Genomic DNA, 27,005 nt, shown 5'->3' on the forward strand with positions numbered 1-27,005 from the left:
CGACGAGAAATGCCAAGAGAAAATCAATGGGGCGGGGGGGTGTAGAGTTGTGTACAACCGTAGTCCTCGCTGACACTTCAGTTCTATACCCTTTTTACCACAGAGCTGCAAAGCTATAGAGGGGCGACCATAGAGAATCATAGCTTTCGAGTCGGTTGGTTTTAACCGGAAGTTCAGGCTGCAGGTCACTGTCAATATTGTCCCCCTCCAAATCGGCTAGGCCTATCGCGCTCTAGAAATGGCGGAAACGGACAAGCTGGAACCGGAAGTAGTTGGAGTGGGAGGGAAGGGAAAGGACGTGGAGGCAGCGGCTCCAGCCGTATCTTCCTCTACTGCAGGTCACGTGGAGGTGGCGCGGCAGCCTCTGCTTCCACCCCCCCGACCCCCCTCGGCGGAGCCCGGCGCGGCTGCAGCATGGCGGACACGGCCTCTCAGATGCTGCTGGGCTCCGGCCTCACGGTGCTCTCGCAGCCGCTCATGTACGTGAAGGTGCTCGTGCAGGTGAGGCCTTCAGTCCTGGCAGGTTTTCCTCGCTCGTGAGGGCGAGGAAGGGGACGGCATTGAGTGGGTGGGTGGGAGGAGGTCAAAGCAGCCCCAAGTCGCTCACTGAGGAAGAAGTTGCCTCCTCTCTCCCAAACGCGTTTCCATGGCAGCGCCCCCCTCCCCGCGTAGCCAGTAGTCCCTCGAGGTAGCGGAGTCGCCCTTCGCCTTTGGTCGTGTCCGGGCCTTGCTTTGCTTCAGACTTCTTTTTCGCAGGGCGGCGGCTGTTCGCCTCCCTGCCCCGAGGCTTAGCAGCAGCGCCGCCGCTCCGGCGGAGGAAAAAGAAAGCCGCTCGTAGGTACGCGGGAAGCGCTTCCTCATTTTCGCATCGTCCAGACAGCAGGCGCCGTCATTTGCAGTGCAACTTCGCTTTTGAGTCTTTCTTTATTGCGCTGCCTAGAACCGCAGGTGTTAAGGGGGGTCCGGCGAAGGGAGCCCTTGGGAATCAGCAGCCGCAGCCTGTTCTCTTCCAGAGTTGAATGGTTACTTACGAGCCCCACCTCGAGACTGGTAGAGGGGAAAGACTTCCCCGGGGTGGAATTTCAGTCCAGTTACGGTGAACGGCTGGGCAAGGGTCCCTGGGTCCTTTGCAGAGAGCCTCCCTGTTGTAGAAAGAATGCTTCCTGCGGGGTTTTGCTGCTGTCAAGCACTCCGCCAGCTGCTTGTCACACTCGCATGCCATCCTACCACAGATACTCGTGGACTGGCATTCCGTTTCTGAACCGTTGCATGAGAGTTTGTACCGCTGCCACTTTACCCTGCGGTGACATTTTAAGGAGACCCTGGCGTGGCGGTAACAGCAGTCATGAATGAAACAGCACTGATCCACTGCATCCACGGGGCTTCCAGAACCACCAGTTCCACAGTAGCAGCCGTATAGATTGAGACCTAGCAGTGGGATTTGCAACCGGTGCCGGTAACACCAGAGGGTCAAAATCAGATCCAAGACACTGCGTTTCTCTCGCTTGCTGCCTTTGCTGTGTCCGCATTCCCGAGAGAACAAAATTGCCAGTGCTAGCCACAGAACAACCCTCATTGCAGAAGCCAATGTTTAATTTTCACCAGTTTCAGATTTGCTTACCTCACTCAAATGTTTTTGTGAGCCTGGCTGATTTCTGAATCCAGATCAGTTTTCTGCACTGGTTTTATGTGTGCCTCGTATTCAAATTTGGACACACTCCCAGTAGTTCCAGCCTCAAGAGCTTCTTTTTTTAGTATATTTGGCTGCATGTTGCTTTTGGCCAGCTGTGGCTTTGTACTCTATCATCATTGGCTGAAAAGCATAGCTGCCCCAGGTACAACAGCCCTGTCTGTTACAATATTTAACAGCCTGCACATCCATCTTCTACTAAAAAAAACGCAGGAACGGGAAGCACATTAGCATTTTGGAGTTTGGATACACAAATTCCTATAATGTAAGGTTCAGAATTTAAGACAAAGGACAATTGTGAGGCTTCCTGTTATTAGCCCCTAGTGGTTCTCATATGATTCACTACACATAGGATATGTGGAGCTATGTAGTGGGATATCTATCTCAAAAATAAATACCGCCTACCTCTGCCAAGAAAGCACATTGTCTTCTTTGGTAAATTGGACTTGTGAAACACAGTATCCAATTTGTCCGTAAAACTTTTTGCTAAATTGCAGACCTTGATAATGTGAGTTATAAACTATGGAAAACACGTTGCCTAGTATGATATATTGTGACAAATCAAGTGGCTATTCTCAGCATACAAAGCAAAATGCAGTGGTACCTTGGTTTAAGTACACAATTGGTTCTGGAAGTCTGTACTTAACCTGAAGTGTACTTAACCTGAAGCGAACTTTCTCATTGAAAGTAATGGAAAGTGGATTAATCCGTTCCAGACGGTCCACGGAGTACTTAAACTGAAGCGTACTTAACCTGAAGCGAACTTTCCCATTGAAAGTAATGGAAAGTGGATTAATCCATTCAAGACAGGTCCAAGGAGTACTCCACCTGAAGCGTACTTAACCTGAAGTATGAGTGTAATTGGTTCTGGAAATCCGTACTTAACCTGAAGCGAACTTTCCCATTGAAAGTAATGGAAAGTGGATTAATCTGTTCCAGACAGGTCCGCGGAGTACTTAAACTGAAAGTACTTAAACCGAGGTATGACTAGCTCCATGTTCTCAACTAGTTGTTTAACATTTAATCACAGCAAACTTATCTTCAGAGTCAGCTAGATCACATCAAGGAAAAATGTTTTTAAATGACTACCTGGTTGGAAAAAATGCAGGGGGGAATCATTTTGGAGCGAAGAAGTGGGGGAATATAGTGTGGTGTCTGTGGGGATATATGTTTGGTCTGTAGCTCCAAACTTTATTTAAAGTATTTATTTCCCGTTCTTTAGCCAAAAAGGTTCCCAGAACATCTTATGATAATCACTACTAAGACATATATACGTATAGCACTAAGAGATACCGTGTTTCTCATATTATAAGTCATGTCTTATAATCTTTTTTTTCTCAAGAAAATAAGCCTATGGCTTATTTTCGGGGGGTGTCTTATTATCTTTTAAAAAAATTACAGTATGGTACCTCCCCTGTCCGGCGCCCGGAACTGGCTGCTGCTGCGCTGCTGGGCGCGTTGTCGGCGCTTCAGCAGGGCACGCTGCTGGGTCCCGCCGGGTCGGGGCTTCACGCGGCGCGCGCTGAGGCTCTTGCTGCGTCCCACAGCGCCAGCGCCAAGCGCCAACCCAGCAGCGGGACTGGCGGGACCTGCAGCGCGCGCGACAGGAAGAGGAGGGACCAGCGAGTGGCAGCCGCGGCGGCCAATGAAGGCTCGGCCGGGTGTTTTTTGTTGTTGTAGCTGCGTCCCGCTGCGTCCCTCCTCTTCCTGTCGCGGCTCGGCGCCCGGAACTGGCGGCTGCTGCGCGCGTTGTCGGCGCTTCAGCAGGGCACGCTGCTGGGTCCCGCCGGGTCGGGGCTCCACGCGGCGCGCGCTGAGGCTCTTGCCGGGTCTCGCCGCCGGGTCGGGGCTCGGAGCAGCGCACGCTGCGGCTCTTGCTGCGTCCCGCCGCCGGGTCAGCGCTTGGCGCGGTGCATGCTGCTGGACATTTTGGAGGGGCAGCAGCAGCCGATTCCGGGCGCTTACAGGCATCTTCCTCTTCCATGGCGCCATCCAGAACTGCTCACACCACTACGGCCTATTTTTGGGGTATGTCTTATATTTCTTCAACTCAGGAAAATCCTGCCATGGCTTATTTTGTAGGGATGACTTAAAATATGAGAAACACGGTAGCACCTGGTATCCAGAGACCCTGCCAGACTTTCTGCTGAACTGCAGACCATCCAGACATTTAATGTGAGCTACAAACCATTACCATCTTCTGAATATAGTGGTTTTAGAACTTTAAACTTAAAGTCAGTAGCACAGCCATAGAATTCTAAGAACAAAGAATTGGTTCAGTTTTCAAATGTCCAGTGGAACAGCCATAGTCATTCACTACTAGGGAATATTGAGTTTATTCCCTGGGGTGCTGTTCACACTGTAGAGGTTGCTGCAGGCTGTCTCTTTATTTTGAAGGTGGGATATGAACCCCTCCCTCCAACTCTGGGAAGAAATATCTTTGGGCGACAGGTCTATCAGCTGCCTGGTCTCTTTGCTTATGGTAAGTGTATAATGTATAAGATTTGTGAATGAGCCAGAAAGACTTAAAGCAGGATTGGATTGCTGTAATTGCTGCACTGCACTAGGCGGTGCCTATGCCTTTGAAGCAGAGCTTCTCATGTGTACAAGGATTAGCTAGAGATCCTGCAACTGTTGGAACAGTGGCAGTTTATCTAGGTAAAGTGGTGAGTCTCAATTCTCAAGAAGCTTCAGTGCTACAGCTTTTGAATTCATGCAGTGAGACAGAGTTAGAATAGCAGGAAAGTACAATGTTTGGGCGTCTGAGCCTCTCTCTTCCTGTAGCCTATTGCCCTTCAAGTATCCTTCATATGATTTGGTCTGTGCATGCACGTACATTTCCCAATGCCACACTTCATGCTCTGGCTTGTATAATAATATTATTGGCTCTGAGCTTGCTTTCTTGCACACTGTTGCTCAAACTTAGGATCATTAACAAGCAACTTGTTACTGCAACCCAGATATGGGGGAGCTGTAACTCTCTAGATGTTTTTCAGCTTCCTAACCAGTGGCCAATATCTGGGAAATCTGTGGCTTTTCCTCCTTGCTGTAGAGCATGGCAGAGTTTGGGAAGGGCAAGCTGGGTGCTGATGCATGCTGACATTATTTTAAGTGTAATCTAATGTTCAGTTAAGCATGCTGAAATAAATAGGACATGAGCATGCTTTGCTGTGCTGGAGATTATGCCTGCAGCTGTGTATTGTGACCTTTGTACTGAAGTTTCTAACTTGGCATCAGGCCCGGTCTTCTCTAGCATGGGATAGGCTGAGTTTTAAATAGTTTTGCATCCCTAACTTTTTTTTGCACATTTTGGAGTCCTGGAATCTCCTCTAGGCAGGTGGGTGAATGGGGTGAGCAGTCAATGTTGAGTATGATCTCTATTGACTTCTGTTTTCAGCTAAGCACATTGTGAAGATTGATGGAAGGGCTGGACTCTTCAAAGGTTTGACTCCTAGACTCTGCTCAGGAGCTATCGGCACTATAGTGCACAGTAAGGTTTTACAGGTACTATATAATTTTATTTTATAGTATCATTAGAATGCTAAACATTTCACAATCTGATAAGGTCAGCCATGCCCTCCTAAGCCCTGTCAATAAGATGTTAGCTGCCTTTTTAAGGCAGTGAAAGTCATTATTTGGAACACCTGTAGAACAGTGTGCAACTTCAGGTATTATTCCCGCCTTCCCTAGACTCAAGTTGCATTCTGTGGCTTGTCAGAGATTGGAAGGCATGCTTGCTATGGCAGATATGGGGAGGGTGTTTGTACGGTCTAGGATTAAGCCTTATTAAACACAGTGGGATGTTTCCACATGGAATGTGTCACTTGAATCAGTGACACATTCTGCTCCCCTCCTTTCCTTGTGTGCTCCCATTCATTAAATTACATCCTCTTCAGTGTAAGCCCAAATTTCCAATTGTATTCAAATAATCAGGGTATGGTGTGTACTCAGCATTCACGCAGGGGTTGTAAATTAGCATAAAGCCTTGGCAGACAAAATTTGTTCTTAGAGCACCAAAGCATAGCTTGGCATTATATGGCCCAAGCCAACAGCAGTTCCAAATAAAGGTATTTGCAAGTCAGACTTTTTGGTTGCTGTTAATAATTATTGTGATTGATGCTGAGAGTGAATGGGAAGATACTTGACAATTTCATGGGGTGGTTTCCAAGAAAGTATTTTGTTAGTGCAAGGGCTTCTTCCTTCCTTCTCCTCTCCCCATGCATTCCGGGGGTTACCCCAATCCTCTGAAGCAGAATTGGGGACGGTGCACGGGTGAGGAGAGTGAGATGAAGTTCTGTTGCACTAACAGAACTACTATTTTGGATACGACACATGGTTTTGACCATACAATCAGGTCTCTAAGCATCAAAACTGTTTATTTATAGGATGCACCATTTTGATCTAAATTTAGTTTAGCCTTGTTTTCTGTGGACTGCCTGGATTGCTACTGTGGCCACTTGGTTGTGCCAACCTATAAGTAGCAGTTTCTGATTTGTAAGGCTGTTTCTCTGCTTTTAATTACTGTACACAGAAGAACTAGATTGGCAAGGCCTACTAGCTTTTTCAGTTACCTTGGTTTTGGAATTCGTACAGATGACTCAAATGGCCATTGTTTTCAAGAATTAATCTGTGAAGAATCCTATATAACTCATAGATATATAAGTAGTGTTGTTGACTTAGAATACATCTTGGAGAAATCACTGAACATGTTGTGGGATAATAGTTGCAGAGTAACATGCAAGTTTTTATAGGTATATGAAAATCCTTCAGAGGCACTGTAGTTTTTCCGTCTATAAGACGCCCCCATGTATAAGATGACCCCTATTTTTTCAGCCCCAAATTAAGAAATAAATATTTTAAACATTCTGTGTATAAGATGACCCCCAATTTTAAACTTTAAAAATTTGGGGGGAAATATAGTCTTATACACGGAAAAATACAGTATGTATTACTTTTTCCCAAAAACCCAGCCAACTTGCAATAAGAGTACAAGAAGTAAAGTGTACTTTTTTCATTGGGAATAATTCAAGTAACAATCTTGAGGACGTTTTTGAGACAGACAGCATGGAATACTGAAATATAAACAAAAATTCCAGTAGCACCTTAGAGACCAACTAAGTTTGTTCTTGGTTCTGGCTTATACCAAGAACAAACTTAGTTGGTCTCTAAGGTGCTACTGGACATTTATTATTATTATTATTATTTTATATTTCGACAGCATCAGACCAACACCTGAATCTAGGAGCATGGAATATTCTTATTCTTATTAAACAAATTTATTAGACAACTTTTCTTGCAATTCAGTCGTGGGAATGCGAAAGTGAGTGCAAGGACAATTACATATGCTTAACATGCTGAGAATGAGGCGATAAACCATGGGCTCATTTTTCTCTGTTTTCCTACTTCTAGCACTGCCAGGAAGCTGATCAAGTTGAGGTAAGTAGGTTCTTAGCTTTTATTTGTTTGCATGATTTGCTTCTCCCTTTCCCACCCAAGTGATTGCTCCTCTATTTCCCTTCCCTGAGCTCATGGATATTGGGAGGTGGCTGCTGTCTGTATCAGATGGTATGTAGAGTAGTGCATTCTCTTGGAGTTCTGGGATTCTCCAGAATATCTTCCATCCAGAATTAGACAGCACAACAAGATACCTTCTACAGACAGCACTGGAAATGCCATCACCCCATGACTTCTGATGCTCACTTTTCTCTCCAGGATCCAGGGATCAGCCCCAAGGAATCTGCGTCCTCCTTGGAGCAAGTTGTTAAGGAGGTAAAAGATGGATTCATTTGTCACGGGCTAAGCTGGGATGTATTAGGATTTCACATGCACAGGTGTCAGGGTTGAACGGTGACAATCTGTTCACTGACAGAACTGATCAGGCATTGCGTTTTGGATAAATTAACATGGGCAGCCTCCAGGAATAGGAGCCAAGCTTGGCTCCCCTTCAAAAGAGGCACTGCCACCTACCCACTGCTAAAAGATGCTGGGGGAGCAGCAGGGTGTGTGCGGTGAATGACCGGGTGGCAAAGACAAGTCAGGCAGTGGGGAACCCTTTAAAGCATATGGGGCCCTTGGTTGGTGCCTGGCAATGTTGCAGAAGTGCCCCACATTGCAGCCTGCCAGTTTTGTTCCATATCAGTGAACAGAGGCCAGGAGAGAGAGAAGATGTTTATTCGGCTGTACGCCCATCATAAAACACAACACAACAAAACAAATCAAATAAAAACCGCAGACTCATACAAACCACAGATAATATAACACAATTCACAGATCACAAGGACAAATATTAACAATTCAAAAAAACATATCTTGAAGGGTTAAGATAAGATTAAAAATTTAGGCGCCTAACTAAAATCAATATCTGGTGTCATTTTTTAAAAAAAATTCTTATACGGTAACTATCAATAATCAGCTAACATTCCATTCCGTCTCTTGTATGAGCGGACGGCTGTTAGGAATTTAGCAACCTGTATAGTAATATAAGGGTCCGCATCTTGAAGAACCCAAGCTAGCTGAAGGTCAACTGGATTGTCAGCCATAGGCTGGATTATGGAGTTTAATATACTAGCACGAGCCGAACTGTACATAGGGCAGATAAACATAACATGGTGTAAAGATTCAGTTGATTTCATTTTGCAAGCACACATTGAAGAGACTTGGCCCTTAGTAAATCTATGTCTCAGCACGTTAGTTGGAAAAACATTGAACCTAGCTTTAATGAAGGCATATCGATGAGACGCGGCTGTAAGCGTTGTTAAGTAGAACGGAGCATGGTAAATAGGGGTTATGCCGATATTTAACGGTGAGCAGACTCCCCCGCCAGCTAGATAATTTTGGTATAGCTCCGCATCATCCAACCTTTGGTTTATACACCTTTTTGCTGCATTTAGATCCAGTTTGAGCAATTCAGAGGGAGAGATCTCATAGGACAGCAATTTGGCATGGATTTTTCTGGTCCACAAATTTGTGAAGTCATCCCGCCACATGCATGGGCAGGGCTTCTGCTGATGAGTTTGTTAGGTGAATCCCACCCAATATGACAGGATGTCTGCAAGCTGTTTAAAGGGGAATGTACATCCAGGCACAGAAGTCCTAGAACTAGAGGAATGAGGCACCTAGAAAGAGCCCTTCCAGTGTGCTATAGTGGGCAATAGGATGCACTTGGAAAGTCTGTGCCCAGCGTGATAATAGAGCAAAGCACTGTTTCTAAATAAGCTGAAACCTGTGGCTCGGCTGAAACTAGCTTTGATTGGTAGAGGAATTATAAACTCAGTTGTAACCTCAAAGTGCAGCTCCTTAACACAAATGCTTCAAGCATGCTGTCACTTTAAATCTTGTCGTTTCCTTGGCTGGCTTTCCGCTGATGTTTTTGCCGTTCTTTTTGGTCTTAGACTTCTCAAGAGATGATTGCACGTTCTGCTGCTACGCTAGTCACTCACCCTTTTCATGGTAAGTATGGGCCAGTAGCCCTTTGGTCACTGCCAGCACACATTTACCTCCCTGGCAACAAGAAAGAGGAAAGTCATTCACCAGCCCTTCCTTGCTACATTCAGGTCCCTTCATGGTCATTGTTTTTTGTGCTTGGGGTATCCATCTTGCATACTGCTGGCTTTGATCAATTATCTGATACGTGTTTATTTACTGATGACATTTATACTCCATTTTTCCTAATCAGCTGGAGGTTCCTAACAAAATGAGTCAAAACACACTGGAAGCCAGTGCAGCTGTTTCAGTAAGGGGGTCACGTGGTCCCTCTATGCAGCCCCTGTTAACAGGCTGGCTGCAGCTTTCTGCAAATTGTAGCTTTCAAAAGCAGCCCAATGTAGAGAGCATTGCAGTAATCCAAATGTGGTGTGTATAAGGCAAGTGTTGTCGTGATCAAGAATGGGCATAGTTGGTGGCAGCTAGGCAAAGGTATTCTGGCCACAGCTGTCACTTGAGCATCCAAAGTCATAGCTCCTTACCATGACCCTGAATTTTCAAGGGGCATTCTATTCCATTTAACTGTGGTTGAACCCCTGTTCCCAAACCAGGGGCATATCTGTCCTGTCTGACATATCTGTCCTAAGTTCAATTAGGAGAATGGCGATGTAGTGTGTTCCTGTGTTGGCCTGAGTAGGGGAAGGAGAGTGGGGACGATCCTTGCTGATGCCATTTCCCTTTTCCCTCCGTCCTTGTCCTTCAGTGATCACGTTGAGGTGTATGGTGCAGTTCATTGGCAGAGAGACCAAGTACAGGTATGTGCATATTTGTGACCAGGCGGCTTCCTTTGGACTTTAGCCCACAAGGCCAATGCCTTTTTTGTAGGAGAACTTAAAAAGAGGCCAGGGAGCAATTAGTGTGTGAGCACAGAGGTTTCCTGTCATTGTTGAAGTTGAAAACGGGGAGGGGGGTCAGAGAGAGCCACTTGTTTCTTGATTTCTGAGAGTAAATGAATTTCTTTCTTAATTTTCAGTGGGGTGTTGAGCTCCTTTGTCACCATTTACCGGGAAGAGGGCATCTTGGGATTCTTTGCGTGAGTACTTGTGTGTGGGGGGGGTGGACTTTCTTTTGTACCTGCCATGGTTGTTGATTCATGGGGGACATAGGGAACAGGGAGGGACAGAGGGCAAGTCCAATTATGGCCAGAGCTTGTGGGAGGCAGAATGTTCAACTAGTTGAAACTTTGGTCTAATACAGCCCAGATTGTGATCTTTCTTGGGAGAATGTGTAACATTGTGCTTTGCACTAAAGTTGATCAGCCTCCCATCATGGGAATACAGCCAGACTTTCTGCCTCACACACTGGAGGGAAGCGTGCATATGCATGTAACATGTTTTTTCCAGGCAGTGGGTGGCCTTCTCACTTACCAGTTTTTTCCCCCTTTTCCAGGGGCCTTATTCCCCGCCTGCTTGGGGACATCCTGTCCTTGTGGCTCTGTAACATGCTGGCCTACCTCATCAATACCTATGCACTGGAGAATGGGGTAAGTAGACTACAAGTAGTGTGATGTATGGGGTGTGGACAATGGAGTGCTGAGCTCAGGTAGGCAGGTATGAAAGGTGTCCTCCCCTAGCCTTGGTCAGCTTGAAAGGCCCCTATTGTGGTCCTGCTGCAACATCCTCCTGAGCAATACAGTGGAACTTTGGGTTATGAAAGTGGCAAACCCAGAAATGTTTCACTGCATGTGCAGAAGTGGTCTCTCCAGTTGCGAAAACTTTGGGATACGGCCGGACCTCCGGAACAGATCCCATTCGCAACCAGAGGTCCCCAACCTCTGAATGTGGTTGCATGTTGCTACCTCCATTACGTCTAGTAATTTCAGGCAGCTCCTTCAGATCTTGCTCCAGTGCAGGGATTATGATGGACTTGAGAATGACTACTCTTCATTGAGGAACAGGGATCAATTACTTTGTTTTTCTTCTTTCTAGGTCTCCACCATGACTGAGATGAAAAGCTATTCTCAGGCTGTCACTGGAGTGAGTGTACAGTTCATGTCTCTTTCCTGTGGGAAGAGGGGGCAGGTTGTCTCCTGAGGATGTGAGCATAGGCTTGAGCACTTCATCCTGAAGTTGGGGGTGATGCTGGTGGTGTCCTGTGCAAGAAGCCTCGCAAGCTGTACCCTTCAGGATCTCTGTTCAATACCTATGAGATCCGTCTAGAACTCTAGTGCTGAGCTCTTAAGTAAGGTGCTGTTGCTTGGCTCAAACTACTGTTCGGCTTAAGCGGAACAATGACCAGCCGTTTCATTTTATCTGCTTCGTGATAGCTGTGAACTCCTGTCCTGAAACAGAATTGCGACTGCAATAACGTTTCACTGCCCTGTGGAGCTGCTTCTCTCTAGCCTAAGGCATGCTCCCTGCAACCACAGGGTGACTGTTCGATTTGCTGTACTGTAGCTCTAAGAAGGTTCTGCCATTAACTGGCCATCAGCTGGGTGGGGCTTGTGAAGGAAAACTGAGGGACTCTTTTCATTGGTGTATTTTGCTGTATTGTATCTGCAGTTCTTTGCCAGTATGCTGACTTACCCCTTTGTACTCGTCTCAAACCTGATGGCCATTAACAGTTGTGGGTGAGTGCAGAGTCTGATTTCTCTAACTTTGCTTTTGATTGTGCGTTTTCAAATGTATAACACAAGCAGTTCAGTCTCATTTAGTCTTGGTTTTTCAGGTCCCTTTCCTTCATGAAGCGATGAGAGTTTTAGCAATGTGCTACATCTCGCATCTGTTCTCTTCATATTTTCAGCAGCTGCTTTTCAGTGTTTAGGTACCACAACCCACAGAGCTTGAAAATAAAGCATCTGACATGGAAAGTCTCCTAGAATAGCTCTTAAGGGTTTCATTTAAAAGTTCAGTGGTCAAAGAGCCATCTCCTTCACTGCGCCCTGCCTATGTTCAAAATAGTTGTGGCTGGAGATGCAGCTAAGGACTTCTAAAAATTTGAACCTGGCTTTCAATCTTGTGGTCATCTGAAAATCCAGTAAATATTTTTAAATTCATGTGGACACTATAGGTCTATTCAATAGATTTCCAATCTCAAGAGAAAATAAGGGATCTGTCCTGTTTCTCCCCATGGTTGTCAAGCTTTTTTATTATTCATTTTTATCTTACTACATGGTTTATGGGTATTGATTTTATTAATGAGTCTGATCACACAGGGGTAGAAAATTGTGGTTATTTCATTGTCTGGTCTAACACATCAGTTAGACCAGGCTTCCTCAACCTTGGCCCTCCAGATATTTTGAGACTACAATTCCCATCATCCCTGACCACTTGTCCTGCCAGCTAGGGATCATGGGAGTTGTAGGCCAAAAACATCTGGAGGGCCGAGGTTGAGGACGCCTGGGTTAAACACTGGAATGTACCTTCTGGCCACCAGGAGACAGGATGTTGAGAACTGTGGAGTCTCTTGAGAAAATACTTAAATTATAGGTCTGGTTCACGCATCACATGAAACCATAGTTAATGTGAATGAGCATGTTATGGGCTTACTGCTTGGTTTGAAGCGAAGCAAACCACAAACCTTGTGGTTCAGGCGACACAAAAGGCCAAGACTTGTGGTTTGTTGCTCCCCATGCAGACAGAAGCTGAGAAGTGAAGTAAGGACTTCTAAGCCCACTGCGCTTTCACAATAAACCATGGTTAAACTTGCATTAAACCATGGTTTTAAGCATTAACTATGGCTATGTGCAAGTCAGGCCTATCATTATTTCTGTTTCCAACAACAGGTAGTCATATTCTCAGAGACAGCTTGCAAGAAGAGCATGAAAGCAACAACCCTTCCTTGTCATTTGTCTCCAGCATATGATATTAACAGAGTCTGCCTCTAAACATGGGGATTCTATTAGCCACTGTATCAGTTATGTGAAAAAACATTTCTATTTGTTAGTTCTGAATGCCCTGCCAGCTTGTTTCACTGTGTTTACTCTCCCCCACCGCAGTGCAAATCTATGAGAAGGGGAGAAATGTTTATATTTTTCTTCACTTATCTCTACATTATTCAAGATTTTGTATTCTCCTCTTGTATTCTCCTCTGGGCTCTTTTTTTTTTTTTACACTCTCCGGACAAATAATTATGCTTTGCTTTACACCAGAGCTGACCCATCACGGTAGTAAAGATGGGCTTTGGTTGTCTGGGTGCCTTGCCCTGTACAGCACAGCAAAAAGCTGGCTGCAAGCCTGAGCTGCTGGTGTACAAATGCATTTTTATCTAGAAGGAACAGACCTTTTACTTTGCTCATTAATTCAAACCTCTCTCTCTCTTTTAATAAAAAAGCTCAGCCTGAATGTTCTTTGGAGTGGAAGCAATTGCTCTAGTCTAGAAGCTAGAAATGCATGTTCTACACATGGGATATTGTTGGTTTTGGTAAATTACGCTGGTCTCTTGCTGTTTTTCAGGCTCGCTGGTGGCCTCCCTCCTTATGCCCCAGCCTACTCGTCCTGGTTACACTGCTGGAGCCAGCTACAGGGGGAGGTATGTCTGTCTTGTCTGTTCAAGCATCTTGCCCAGGCATCCTCAAACTTCGGCCCTCCAGATGTTTTGGGCTACAATTCCCATCATCCCTGACCACTGGTCCTGTTAGCTGGGGATCATGGGAGTTGTAGGCCAAAACATCTGGAGGGCCACAGTTTGGGGATGCCTGATCTCGCCCTTGATGTGAGTGGGAGAGGAATAATTGGCAATAGAGAGTCTCTCTCTCTCCAATTCTTCCAGGGGTTTCGGGCTTTGGGTGTACAGTCATACCTCTGGTTACATTTGCTGCGGGTTGCATACACCACAGGATATGAATGTGTCGAACCCGGAAGTACCAGAATAGGTTACTTCCGGGTTCAGCGATTTGCGCATGCGCAGAAGTGCTGAATGATGCCACGCGCATGCGCAGAAGCGCCAAATTGCGCAGTGAGCATGTGCAGATTCGGTGCTTCAGGTTGCGCACTGCTCAGGTTGCAAACGGGGCTCCAGAACAGATCCCATTCGTATCCAGAGGTACCACTGTACCAGCCTCCCAAGCAGGGATGCCAGACCAAGATGTCACTGTGTGGCTTGAGGTGCCCTCACCTCTTTTCTGGGTGCATTCCAGCTGCCACACCAAGTGTTGATGTTCCAGGCTGGGCAAGCTTCATCTCTTGGGACTTAGTTTTATGGTTGGGAGAGCCTTGAAATGGGGAGCCCTCTCCAAGCTTTCTTTCTTCAAGAAAGGAGAGAGACCCTGCCCCCCACTCCAATTAAAACAATTACCCCTGCCAGAATTTGACCCTCAATAAGAAAAAAAAACCCCTCTGTATTTGTTTCTGGCAAGATGCTGGACTTCTGTCCCCAAAGGCTCAGTTTCTATTCACATTCCCCCTCATGCCTCCTTTTTCCTCATGTTTTCAGGGCAACATGAGCAGAGGGAACAGCCTGTTTTTCCGGAAGGTGCCTGCAGGGAAGCGTTATGTGTGGGAAGAGAAGAGATTTCACTGAGCCCTGCGCCTCTTGCGGCCGCTCCAGATGCACAGAATGATGGCAGTGTGTTGATTTCTATACAGTTTTTTTAAAAAGAAAAATAATCAAATTAATATTGGGCAATGGACCTGGCTGTGAGCATGACTTAATAACAAGTGTGATGGGGGGAGTTTCATTTCCATCTCTCAGATTGGTGGAAGGCAGCAGGAGCAAGGATGACAGGAAAGCTACCCCTGCCGGAGGAAGGAAAAAAAAAAAAGACGGCTTACACTGTTGGGAATGTGGAGAGTTCTTTTCCTTTTCCAGAGAGCACTGATGTCTGTGTTGATGGGAATGCTATCTTTCTCCCCTGCTCCTACCTTCTGATGGTACCATCCCAGGGCTACTGTGGGTTGCTGGGAAAGTGCCCCCCCCAACCAAAAACTGCCTGTGGGGTTGAATATGGCCATGTGCAGGGGGAAAGTGGACCAATATTTTTTTTCCTCCTGTCCCCAGACAGTACAGCTCTTAGCCTTTAGCCTTCTCCCCTTCAAACATTTGCCAGAAAAGATTGCTGGCAAATTGGTAGCCCTGCTTGGCTGTTCAGGGAGTTAAGCATTATGGAAGCTGTGGTGGGCAAATCAAGCATGTATGCTGTCACCAAGCAGATCTGGAATGTGCCTCTAAATTTCCTTGGCAACACTCTTGTGATAGCCACCATGGAGAAGGTTGCTTGAAATGGTTCCACACGGCCATTGCATGGAGGGGTGTTTCCGGGCAGGTGCTGACTATGTGGATTAGGCAGACTTCTTCCCCTTACCCAATCAAGCCACTGCAAGCAGTCAGATTTCTGGTGGAAATGACCCAGTCTGACCATTAAGAGGTGGTGTGCACAAGGCTTCCACACAATGACGGCTGCCCTATCGTGATCCAAATTGGCCTCTCTCTGGTCACAGTAATTTGTGAATCGGGCCTTCACAGCCGAAGTGTTGGGGTACTCTGAGGAACAAGCCCCTGCATCTCATCTGGTACTGTTTCAGGGGTTCTGAACAAAGGGGGGGGAATAGAAAGCAATTGTCTTCTGAAAGTTTTTCCAAGAAGATTGAAATGTGTCAAATGCAGTCTATTGGCCATAAGAGGTTCTAGAAGAGGCGAGTTCTTATGTGTCTGTGCCTAGCAAAATTGCTCTTTGAAAGCATGACCGTGAAACCACTGGCAGTGTGGAATGTGGCGTGTTAACTCAGTATGCTATTAGGAAAGTCTCTATTAGCATTCTTTGTTAATAAAGTTGTAGACAGTGTAACCAGAAGGCATAATTCCTGTAGGCTTTTGTTCTCATACAAACCAGCCAGCTAAAGGTTAACCCCGTCCTCGTTCCTGTTTGATCTGTGCTACTCGCTCTTGGACCTTCCATGATTTCACAAAAAAAGCATGGTTGCTGCTACTCACGTCACATTACCATCTCCAAAAAAAAATGCTTGGTTTGTGAGGGACGGAGGTGGCGGTTTGCCCTATTTGTCTACTGCCTAAAGATGTAGCTTTTAGATGGGTATTTTGTACACTCAAGGCAGTTATATTTCCAGCCACGTTTTTCTTCTTTCTTAGCTCTCATCTTACACTCTCTAGATGGCATTTAGGGGTTGGTTGGTTTGTGGATTGGAGCAAGGCCGCCATTTCTTGGAGGACGAATGGATCAAACTGCACTAGTATGTGACCAAATAGATAACAATGGATATGAATTAGGGTGATAAACATAGGTGAACATAATGTCATGAAATGCAAAAGCAGCTGCGTATCTACTATGCTGGTGGGGCCAGTAGTACAGGCAAGATACTTACATTTCTAAGAGCCTAAATTGGCTTTCATCAATATGGTACCCGCCAGATATTTTGGACTACAACTCACATCATCACTGATTATTAGTCTTGCTAGCTGGGGTGGATGGGAGTTGTGCCCTCTAGATGTTTTTGGGTCTGGAGTAAAAAACATGTCTAAATGGATAAAGAGGATAGGAGTGAAGATGATGCAGAGAATTGCCCAAAAGTACTAAGAGTACACACACACCTGTGCAATTTTCCAGTAAACTATTAACATTGTACCAGACAATTTGTGTGTTTCCCCAAGCTTAGGTAGGACCTCTTGTTCTTGGCTACTAGAACAGCTAAATGCATCATTATAGGGTTGTTGGGTTTTTTGTTTTTAATGCCCCAGATAATACTTTGTACTTGCTCAAATGTAGCTATTTTATTCCTTGGTATCAGTAAAGTTTGAGTTATTCGAAGCCGTCCTTCAGCAATGATGCAACAGGTACAGTATGAGAAATGGGCCCCCAATAGTAGCCCTTGTGGCATACTGCTGGAAGTGCACTCTTGCGTTGAATACTAAAAACTATGGGAAGAATTGAGCTTCACACTCTTGTCACTTTCTGCTTGTCAGACAGACCAATCTCCTCTCGTCCCACCATATGCTGTTCTTGGGGTTCTCTCAACACCTCCCACCCTATGAGCCAATTTCAGGGGGCACTTGGCACAAGGAGAAAGCCCTATTGTGCTAGCAGAACTGCTGTGTGGGCTGCTTCTGATGGGGGACCAGTTAGTTGACTCTGGCCCTATGTATCATCTGCTGGTCCTCAGGCCAAACAGTGTGCATTTTACAAATGTAATATACTTTAATTGGAATTTTCTGGTGTTAAAAGTCAAATATTGTATAGCACATGCCTTAACAGTTATCTGCAGTGATTGCACATAGCTTCTCCCAATATTTCATTTAAGGTTCTGTTTACAGACTATGATTCTGTTACTTTACTGAGCCTCTACAAGAGGTCTACTGTAATGTTTTGTCAGGGCATAAATAGGGAGCAGCACTGTTAGGTTAGCCAACTGGAGGCTTCAAACCTGTCAAAAGTTCTCAGTAGACTTCTTCAGTTATTTTGATTCGTTATGATACAGTGCTCAAGCCTGGGAGTTTGTAGGCTTCTGGATTGCCCAGCAACCCACAGATTCAACTCTTCCAGGAGCACAGATGGAATCGTGAAAATCAAATCTATCCTTCATCTGCTGGCTATTTGTTTGAGGTCTGGATCTAATCGGTTTTAGCTGGAAAGGTATTGATTCAGCTTAGATGTAGGGCTTGTGTCCAGATTATTAAATGTGAACCTAGTTCTTGAGAGAAACTTCATACAACACACACACACACACACACACACACATATTAATTTTCTCATTTAAACCATCTGTTTCTACTACCACTGGTTTATTTTTTTACTGACAGGGCTTTTGAAAAGCCTGTCACAGCAGAGAAATGGGTGTATGCAGGTCATAGGAAAGAAAGCAACTAGTAAAGTTGGCTTCAAGGCATTGTAGGGCTCTCTGCATTGATGTGTTGTTTTCCAGGACATCACCATAGACTGGGTAATTGAGGCTCTGTAGCTTCCTGCCTAGTGCTGCTATCACCAGCTGAATGTATCCTTTGCCACGGTGCACTGGCATGGTGTAAGCATGGGTCAGGCTCCCAAATTGATCCAGCAGGACCCAAGAGATAGGACATCCTCCAGAATCCAGAAGGCAACTACTAGGGAAGCAGTCGATCAGCCGAGTCAGATAGCAGAGACTCTGCTCATTGCCGCCTACACTCCAGGTCTCATTCAGCAGGGCAGCATGAGTGGTGTTGAGGGATGAGAGTTTCAGCTCTGATCCTGACCTGAAGAAGGAAAGAAAGGTTAAGGCCTACCTTCAGAAGTTAACACTTAAGGCATGATAAACCAGTCAGCTACAGGACCCAAGTGTGAAGCTTGAAGTTGCAGATGGAGCTGGAATGCCCTGCAACCACCTGAAGGTTAACAAGACAAAAGGTGTAACTGAACCCTCTGTAGCTTTCCTAGATCTATGAGCACATGGTGGTGCTTGTTCTATCTCTAGTCATGGAGAATGGGAGGCCCTAGCTAGTTTATTAAATTTATTCCCTACCATTATTAGTGAGGGACCCAGTTTTTATGCTGGCTGACTTACTTGGGCTACATTTCCCCAAAATTAATTAAGAGGGAATGATGAGTAGCATTGTTATGAGACTATTAAATGCCACCAGTATTGTCTGTTCCTGTACTTGCTGCAACAGAGTTAAATCTTGAATATTTAGTACAGGCTTCCTCAAACTTGGCCCTCCAAATGTTTTGAGACTACAATTCCCATCATCCCTAACCCCTGGCCCTGCTAGCTAGGGATCATGGGAGTTGTAGGCCAAAAACATCTGCAGGGCCGAGTTTGAGGAAGCCTGATTTAGTACCAGCAAAGACTTAGTACAGAGGAGCTCATTACATTGTGTAGCTGCTATTAGCCCAGTGGACTCATAGTAGTATAAACTACAGCTATGCTTTTGGTAAGTTGATCCCACTCTAGAGATGAAATGTTTCAGGAATATTAACCCTATGAAAGCACAATCCTTTAATGTAATATTTATCAACAGTGATGTTACATTCTAACCTCACTGCCTGCCCAGTTGAATGTCCTCCCCTTCCCTCCCCTTCCCATTTTACAGAGGACTTATCCAGTGGTTTTGATGAACATTACTAAGTATCTGCCTTTTGTAAAGCCTACAAATATGATTTACAGAGATCCACAAACATTGGCTTACTAGCCAGCCATTGTTTGTGCTTGCTCCTAATCACCTTGCTTGTGTCCTTGGGCATGTGCAGAGTACCTGGGTAAGAAGCAGGAATCATCTCTCATTTGAATTATGAAAAAAATCAGAAACATTGAGGAGTCTTTCTGCAGTTACAACTGCCAGGGTCCTTGTCCTTTCTTCCTGAAAAGATAACTGCCTAGCATAAGAAACACCTCTTGGCATTGAGTTTATTTCCTCTTGCACATATTTTCCCCTGTTACAGGTCTCCAGTGAGTGGGCACCATGCTCTAAATTACTAGTGCACTGGTAAATGTCTCCTGCTTTGTATTGCTTGCTACCTGCAACCCCTGAGTCATAGAGAGGGACATACGTGGGTGTGAAAGAAGACAAATTCAAGGGTTTCTGCACAACAAAAACCTGGGTCCGAGTCACCAGCTTTGTGGAGAAATGCTTGGCAGCTGCTAGGTTTTGAGATGTCTGATACACACCATCCTGCAGACCTGGGTGTGGAAAATGGTGAGGGGATTAGTGAGGAGCTCAGAGGAGAGGGGCAGAAGTCGCAGAAGCATAGACCACAACTCTATATGATTATGGGGAAGGTAAAATGGTGATCACCTCAAGGAAGCCTTGTTCTGACTAGCGAAGAGGATCTCAGCAGCACTAAAACTAAGATTTTCTTCCACAGATGAAGAACAGGTGACAATAAAACTTCTCTTAATGCATATTCCAGTGCTCAAACAGTTTAGAAGAGTACACACACACACTCTTAAAACTTGTGCATACAATATTCCTTTTTCAAGAATTCTAAATTAGTAACACTGGCACATGCACAGAGCTTTGGGTGTTGAGGTGTCTTACCCTGAAGTAAGAATTCTTTTTTCCAATCAATGGCATCAGACTCTTTCACCAATTTCTCATAGGCATCCAGGTCCTTATAGAAAACTGCACAAGATTGGGTAAAATAGTTCCTTTCTGAAGGCACTTTCTAGGCAAAAACAAGCAGGAAAGATGGGAATAGGTCATTCCTTTGCACACACTAGCCAACCTAGGACATACCAAACCCTCTGCAAGACATAGGCAACCACAGAAAGCACACATCAGATTGCTCATCTGATCAGTGGCAAATGCCCCTCTTCAGATGATGGAGGTGCAATTTGCATCCAGCCTTAGATGATCAATCTAATCATTTTTTAATTTCTCCCCTCTTTTTGCTCCTGCTCCCAATATCGGGGAGTTCTTTCATCTGAGCAGGCCTCTGGGTTGGGGGTTTGCCACCCTTGCTTTAAACCAATTAAGTGTTACTATGCAAAATATGTGCGGTTTTTCTGTTTTAGGGGGCTCAAATGACTCCCCCCCCCCCCCCGACTAGCATATCTGATGTAAAGAACAGCATTTCCCTAGCATTCAGCTGACAATATTTCATTGCCAGGAAAATATGCCCCAGCTTGTACCTCATTTATGAGTGTGCTGTGGAAAGTACTTGTGCAAAGGAGTTAGGCACCTGTTGGGGTGGTGTTGGCACCCTGGCAACAGAGAATTTCCTGCACCAGGAATGCTCCACCTCCCAATCCCATCTTTCCCACTATAAATCTTTATATGTGGCTGTACTCTCCCTTGGATAAAAGAGTGCATCATCCCCCTTTAAAAATAATGGGGCAGACATATTGCTGCCCCAGCACCAATACACCACACCCCTCATACACTATGAGAGCATAAGTACAAGTTATCAAGCTATCAGCACTAAATTGAGGTTAAGGCTAACATGCAAAACGATTGCTATCTGCTTCACATTCTGCCAGACTGGGTAAGGAAGTATGGCTTTGCCTGCCTCTTAACTTTTCAGTTCCCACTGATGGAGCTTTCTTCGCCTTCACAATTCAAGCCCTTTGTTGATGCTACTCGCAGAACCAAGACAAGCATCCCTCTCTTGGATGTCCCATCCCAGCAATACCTCTCTCTGGAGCCGTGCAATGACCACCTGGAAAGTGGGCCAGGAATCTACCAGTATCTCCTGATGGAAAGCGTTTCCCTGACACACGTTCAGCACAGCCCCATGGACCTGGTGGGACAAGAGGGAGGGGGCACGGCCATTTCAGCTATCTTGACGTAACAGAAACAGGAGCATTACAAGAATTCAGATGTGTTCCTGGTTTCTTTCAAATGTCGCCTGTCAGTTTTGTGGCCAGCCTTGCCGTTAACCTTGTCAGTGGTCAGTTGATCCATGAAGGCAACAGTGAGTCATGACATTGCCAGCCCAACCTTATCTGCTATTTTCTGGAAGCCCTCGTGCCCAGGGTACAGTTCCTTGATCTCCTAACATTTCCAGTTCTAAAGGATAAGAAATAAACCACTACTCCCTTCCCTCAGATTCTAGGATTGAAGAGGTATCTGTCACAGACTGGGCTCCTGGTGGTGTTCACATTAAGCTTTGGGTTGGATTCATCACCCAAGCAGAGGTTCTGCATCTGCCTGGCAAAGAGCAGAGGAGGATGCCATCTCACCTTTAGAGATTTGGGGAAGCAGCTCCACAGCTCTTTCTTCAGCACTCGAAGCTCATCCTTGTTGACCAACACCAGCATCCTCAGGGGATCAAGGATGTAACCTTCCCTTGTACTTCCCTTTCAGCAAAAATCTGCCAGGGCAGAAAAAGCAACACACATTTTAATGATGCTGGGATGTAGAACTTTGCCAGTCTCAGATTTACTTGGGTCATATGACTGGGGAAATGCCATAGAACATTGACAATGAGCTGTACAAAATGGCACTGCTGTGCCTCCTTTCACACCCCAATCTTAAAGGTGGACTCACCTGGGCACTTGGAAAGTGAGTGATTCAATGTCCTACAAGAAGTTTTGGAGTAAGTGCATTCAAGGTTAGTAACAGCTTGATCAGTAACAGGGTCCTGTCTCAACGGTGTCAGGAGTCCCTGATGAATTCAAAGTCCAAGGCAAAATAACTTTTGACTAAGTCATTTTGCAACATCATCTGGCAAGCTAGCTTGTTCCTGAGGCCTTCCCCTTCATTTGTTTGAGAGAATCACCTTCAATGCAGGGGTGCAGCTACCTGCTCCTGCACCAGGAGCGGCGGGGGCACCATGGCGATCCACCCAGGGGGGTGGCCGGCAAACTGCCCACGGAGTCCGCCTGGCGGACACAAGCCCCACGCTGCCATTTTGGGCAGTGCAGGCTCCCAAGCCACCACATCATTCCCAGGAGAGATGTGTGGCTCAGGCGCACTGCAGGCCGCCCCCACGGTGTGCCATTTTGTCACCCCCTCAGGGATGACATTCCACACACCCCTTCCTACGCCCCTGCTTCTATATTAACCCACCTTTCTGCAACACACCTATGCTCTGCTGGTAGCACCCTGCATCCAACTTTACTGCTTTTGGAATTGAGGGTAAATCAAATGGCATCCTTTTTTCTAAACTCTCCCAAGTGCTCTCGAACAGAAGAAAGGAAGACAATGTATTAAGTGGAGGAAGGAAGCACCCGATCACTCTGGAGAAAGTTCAGTATTCAAGTCTTTCATCGATTGCCTTTCATGTTAATTTACACTGGCATCTGTCATACAACATTCGTGCAGGAATAGCATCTCTGCAGGTGCACTATCATCGAAGGCAGCCCAAACGGGTACAGCCATGCAACCAATACCAATTCACTGATCTGGTGACATCAGAGAGCTGACTGAGCCTATCATATGGGAAAGGCAACATAATAAATGGAATAAAGCAATAAAACAAAACTGGGATCTCTTTATATGTAAAGTCTAGAGTGCAATAGTTAGGAATGACAGTACTGAAAGTAATTCCTTAATCCTTTATGTGCCTTGCTCCTATTTATTTTTTGACATGCTTCAGGAAAGAGCCCACACATTTTAAACAGTGTAATGAGATATGCCCTAAGACAAGGGTAGGGAACTTACGGCCCTTGGCTGTAATTTGGCCCACAGGATAATTTTGAGCAGGCCACCCTCATCTGCCATACCCTCTACCTGCAAAGCCCCCTCTGCAGTGCTACCTAAGTAAAAGGTAAAGGACCCCTGGGCGGTTAAGTCTAGTCAAACTTGACTATGGTGTGCAGCACTCCTCTCGCTTCAGGCTGAGGGAGCCAGCATTTTCCCGCAGACTGTTTTCCGGGTCATGTGGCCAGCATGCCTAAACTGCTTCTGGCTCAACAGGACACCGTGACGAGTGCCAGAGCGCATGGAAACACCATTTACCTTCCTGTCACAGTGGCACCTATTTATCTACTCTCACTGGTATGCTTTTGCTAGGTTTGCAGGAGCTGGGACAGAGCAATGGGAGCTTCCTAAGTATCCAACAATCAGCTGCTTGTTGAGTGCTTTGGAAGTGCTGTACTACACACTTTCTAGTGTTCAATGTTTCCCAAGTGCCAAGCACAGGACTTGGAATATCCTTAGAGCTAGGGTCCTGGGTCTTAACTATTTGCTCATGGTTGGGGCATGTGTGCATCAGCCAATGCGTCTTCTGCTTATCTCTCCATAACGAATGGCATCTGTCCCAATTCTCTCTTACTCATCTGTTAAAGGTACAGGTACAAGGTGCTTGTCCTCTGGGTCTGACAACCCTACACCAGTCAATAAAAGATTCTAACTCCAATGTGGACCCTTGGCACAATCAGATTTCTTTGTAATGGCCAAGCAAGACCCAGATATTCAGAAATCAACCTTGTTGACTATATCAAAGAGCAGAAGTATAACTTATCATATTAAAACCTAGCAAGAGAAGCAGCAGCTGTCAGTGCTACAAAGGCAGCTTAGATCTGAACTAAAAACACCAAAATACCTAATCGTGGTGTGTGGAGCTCTGTAGTGCTCCCATCTCCTCCTTAATTGGGCACTTAACGTCTGCAAAATGATATGAGGACGTTTCTGGATCCAGTTCTGGGGACCTTGCAAAAGGGGAAGGAAATATTCTCTTCAGCAGGGCCTCTTACCTGCCTGGAACAATGGAAAGGGCTAGAGTCCTCTTGTCAGTCTGCACAGTCAGAGGCGGTTAGGGGCGAAGCAAGAAGGTGAAGAGTCCTCGGCCAGATTGTCCTCATGCAGCAGACAAATGATTCATTCCCACATTTTCTGAGCCCACAGAGGAAATGGTTTGACCTAGCTTGGAAACAGTTATCCTGTCCCTGTCAAACATGTTTTGTTTTTTTGGTTAATTATTAAAAAAAATCCCTAACATCCTAGTTAAGAAGGTGAAGGAGAATGTAAACAACAAAGCAGGAAAAAATTGTAGCTGGAGAAATGGGAAATTCATGGCCAGCAGCCAGCTAGGACAAACGAGGACTAGGACAAAATCAGAAAGAGAACAAAGCCTGCAAATTATGCAATGTAGGTTGGGGGGGGGTGTTCTACACAGGTCATACATGTTTAGCAAGGCCTTCTCAGAAGGACCCTTATTTGCTTTAAAAAGTGCACAACAATATATTTGAATTATATCTATCCATCTATCTAGTGAAAATATCAGCCGTGTGGATATATAAAAAGATCAATTTTATACACAATTAATCCTACTATATAGTATGTAAAATGTAAATATGCAAAATTCTTACATAATTACATTTTGACTTTAGTTCACTCACTTCCCATGGTTTTTGTAATCACTCAGACACTCATAATTTAATCACCACCCTTTGATTTGTAATCTTGCTATTGTGAGGAAATTGACAAAGCCTAGGCACACGTACCTGGGAGTCATTTCCATTGAACTCAATGGAGCATCTAGGATTGCATTGTAAAGATGCAATCCGAAGTGCAATTACTAGGGTGGCGCTTTCCAAACTTTGGTGGTGACAGAGTTTTTAGACATAAATTAACCCCTTTCCAACCCCAGGAAGATCGTGGGGAACGTTCACGTGACACACCTACATGCTGCAGCCAACACACTAACCTGTCACGACACACCGTTTGGAAAGCTCTGTACTAGGAAGTGCATCTCATTGATTTACATGGGTCCTCCTATGGGATCAGGCTGCACTTACTTCACTTCCAGTAGTATAGCATCTTGTAGTTGAGTTCCCAATAGAACTATTACTGTACCTTATTCCAAAATTTCTGAACAATTTACAGCCCAAGCACACGTGAAACTAATTAACTTTGCTGTAAAATGCAAGGGGCTCTTCTTCTCAGCAAAGTCTATGCTGGCTTGGTCATGTCCACAGAATGGAAGATGGCAGGATCTCCAAGGATGTGCTCTATGGGGATCTGGCTTCCAGCACTAGGCCTCCTAGCAGACCAATTGTGCATTACAAACACTAACCTTGCCATGTGGGAATCCCTTGCAGATCATTGCAGTGCCTTGAGTCAGCCGTGTCGTGCATCCATAACAGTGATCAGAGGAGAAATGACTGCTGGGTGGAGTGCAGAGAGAAGAAACGCCATGGTGCCCCTGTAGCAACAAAACCAGATGCAATAAAACATGTCTCTCCTGTATCAGTCTCTACAGCCACAGCGGGTACTGTAACTCTCAATGGTTTCACTTCACTCCCGAAGGTGCACTCTTTCACCATCTCCCGAGTCAGACAGATGCCAACTACTACAAATACAAAACATATTGAAACATTTGCAAAAAATAAAAAAATCTGGTAGAAAAACAAACGTAAGAAAATAAACATTCTTAGATTCTGGTGCTTGTCCAAGTTTCTCAAACTCTGTCTTGGAACAGATGGTTTTCCATAACTATGTATGGTGCCTCCATTTTCAGTTTATTGACCATTGGCTATGCTAGCTGTGGCTGATGAGAACTGGATACCATAACATCTGGCCGGGAACAGGTTCCCCACCCATAATTCAGAGAAATACCTTCTTGCTCTATTTCCTGGTTATTAACACCTTTAAAGAACCCACATATTCTCAATCAATGCATAATGGTTTTGCTTTGCAATCCTTTGAGTGTAACCCAAGGGAACCACCGAGTTTGATTAGAAATACGGTACTCTTGTGCTCCATACAGCAACTAGTGCACCACCAGGGAAGTCAAATGAATTCCACTAGTCCATGATTGCTAGAAAATAATAACTGAGCTGTTCATAATGATGAAGGAAAAGCAGCAAGGCTATTAGAAACAAGTTTCAACAAGACATTTATATTCTATTATGGTGATTTCTAAACTGGTGCTCCCTAAGCTGTCAGTTAAGCATTGAAAAGAACTTCTGGATTAGCAAACCAATAGGAAGGAAAACTGATGTTGGGGAATGGGGAGAAAGGCTTCTTCCTTTAGATTTTTTTGCAATTAAAAGAGAGAAAGGGAATATTATTAGTGACCTAGAGCAGAAACAGGATACTTTATGGCATTTCTTTTTTACATTTAGCCCAGCAGAGAATAATAGAATCAGAGTTGGAAGGGACCCCATGGTTCATGTAGTCGTCCCCTGCAATGCAGGAATATGCACCCATACCGGGATCATTCAAACCTGTAACCTTGGTATTAACAGCATGTTGAGATTTTGTGTGCAACGTTGCTCTGCTGTTCTATACCCACTGTAGGCAGTATTAACATATTTTGCATTACAACAGCCGATTAGCTAATATGCAATAACTACTACGTTATTTGCAGGCTCCGTACCTCCTGTACGAAAGCAAGGAGCTCCCCGCACTCGGGAGACGCAACAGGGGCGCAAAGAAAAACGCGCAAGCGCATACTGGGCTCAGGACGCTACTTGGTACAGGAGTTGAGAGCCCAGATCCGCACAACGCAGCGCCGCCCGCCCCTCTGTTTACAATAAGTATAGCGGGCCGAGGCTGAGCCCGAGTCCTTCCGAAAGACTTCGGC

At 45.3% G+C, this 27,005-nt stretch overlaps 2 protein-coding genes across 6 annotated transcripts; one reads left to right on the forward strand and one right to left on the reverse strand.

Moving 5' to 3' along the window:
• Positions 1-287: 287 nt before the first annotated feature.
• On the forward strand, positions 288-15,026 carry MTCH2 (mitochondrial carrier 2). The gene is made up of 13 exons (XM_035126471.2): positions 288-501; positions 4,088-4,172; positions 5,088-5,194; positions 7,100-7,126; positions 7,403-7,459; positions 9,082-9,139; positions 9,876-9,927; positions 10,146-10,205; positions 10,562-10,655; positions 11,101-11,148; positions 11,674-11,741; positions 13,567-13,642; positions 14,546-15,026. The coding sequence occupies exons 1-13, from the start codon at positions 415-417 to the stop codon at positions 14,630-14,632; spliced, it is 906 nt and encodes a 301-aa protein (XP_034982362.2). The 5' UTR covers positions 288-414; the 3' UTR covers positions 14,633-15,026.
• Positions 15,027-16,471: 1,445 nt separating this feature from the next.
• LOC118090598 (glycine N-acyltransferase-like protein 3) lies at positions 16,472-26,960 on the reverse strand. Of its 5 annotated transcripts, none has more exons than XM_035126480.2 (7): positions 26,799-26,960; positions 24,172-25,622; positions 21,715-21,845; positions 21,165-21,272; positions 20,072-20,198; positions 19,584-19,713; positions 16,472-18,292 (listed from the first exon to the last, which is right to left on the reverse strand). In XM_035126480.2, exons 3-7 carry the CDS (start codon positions 21,790-21,792, stop codon positions 17,881-17,883), a joined length of 855 nt encoding a protein of 284 aa, XP_034982371.2. In that variant the 5' UTR covers positions 21,793-21,845; positions 24,172-25,622; positions 26,799-26,960; the 3' UTR covers positions 16,472-17,880. The 5 variants fall into 5 exon arrangements, 4 of the variants coding, with proteins under 4 accessions (XP_034982371.2, XP_034982389.2, XP_034982379.2 ...); XM_035126498.2 differs by having other exon boundaries at positions 24,021-25,622; XR_009558032.1 differs by having other exon boundaries at positions 18,167-18,292; positions 19,257-19,713.
• Between the last annotated feature and the right edge of the window lie 45 nt (positions 26,961-27,005).

The sequence above is a fragment of the Zootoca vivipara genome, chromosome 1 (genome assembly GCF_963506605.1).
Source record: "Zootoca vivipara chromosome 1, rZooViv1.1, whole genome shotgun sequence".
NCBI classification, from domain to species: domain Eukaryota; kingdom Metazoa; phylum Chordata; class Lepidosauria; order Squamata; family Lacertidae; genus Zootoca; species Zootoca vivipara.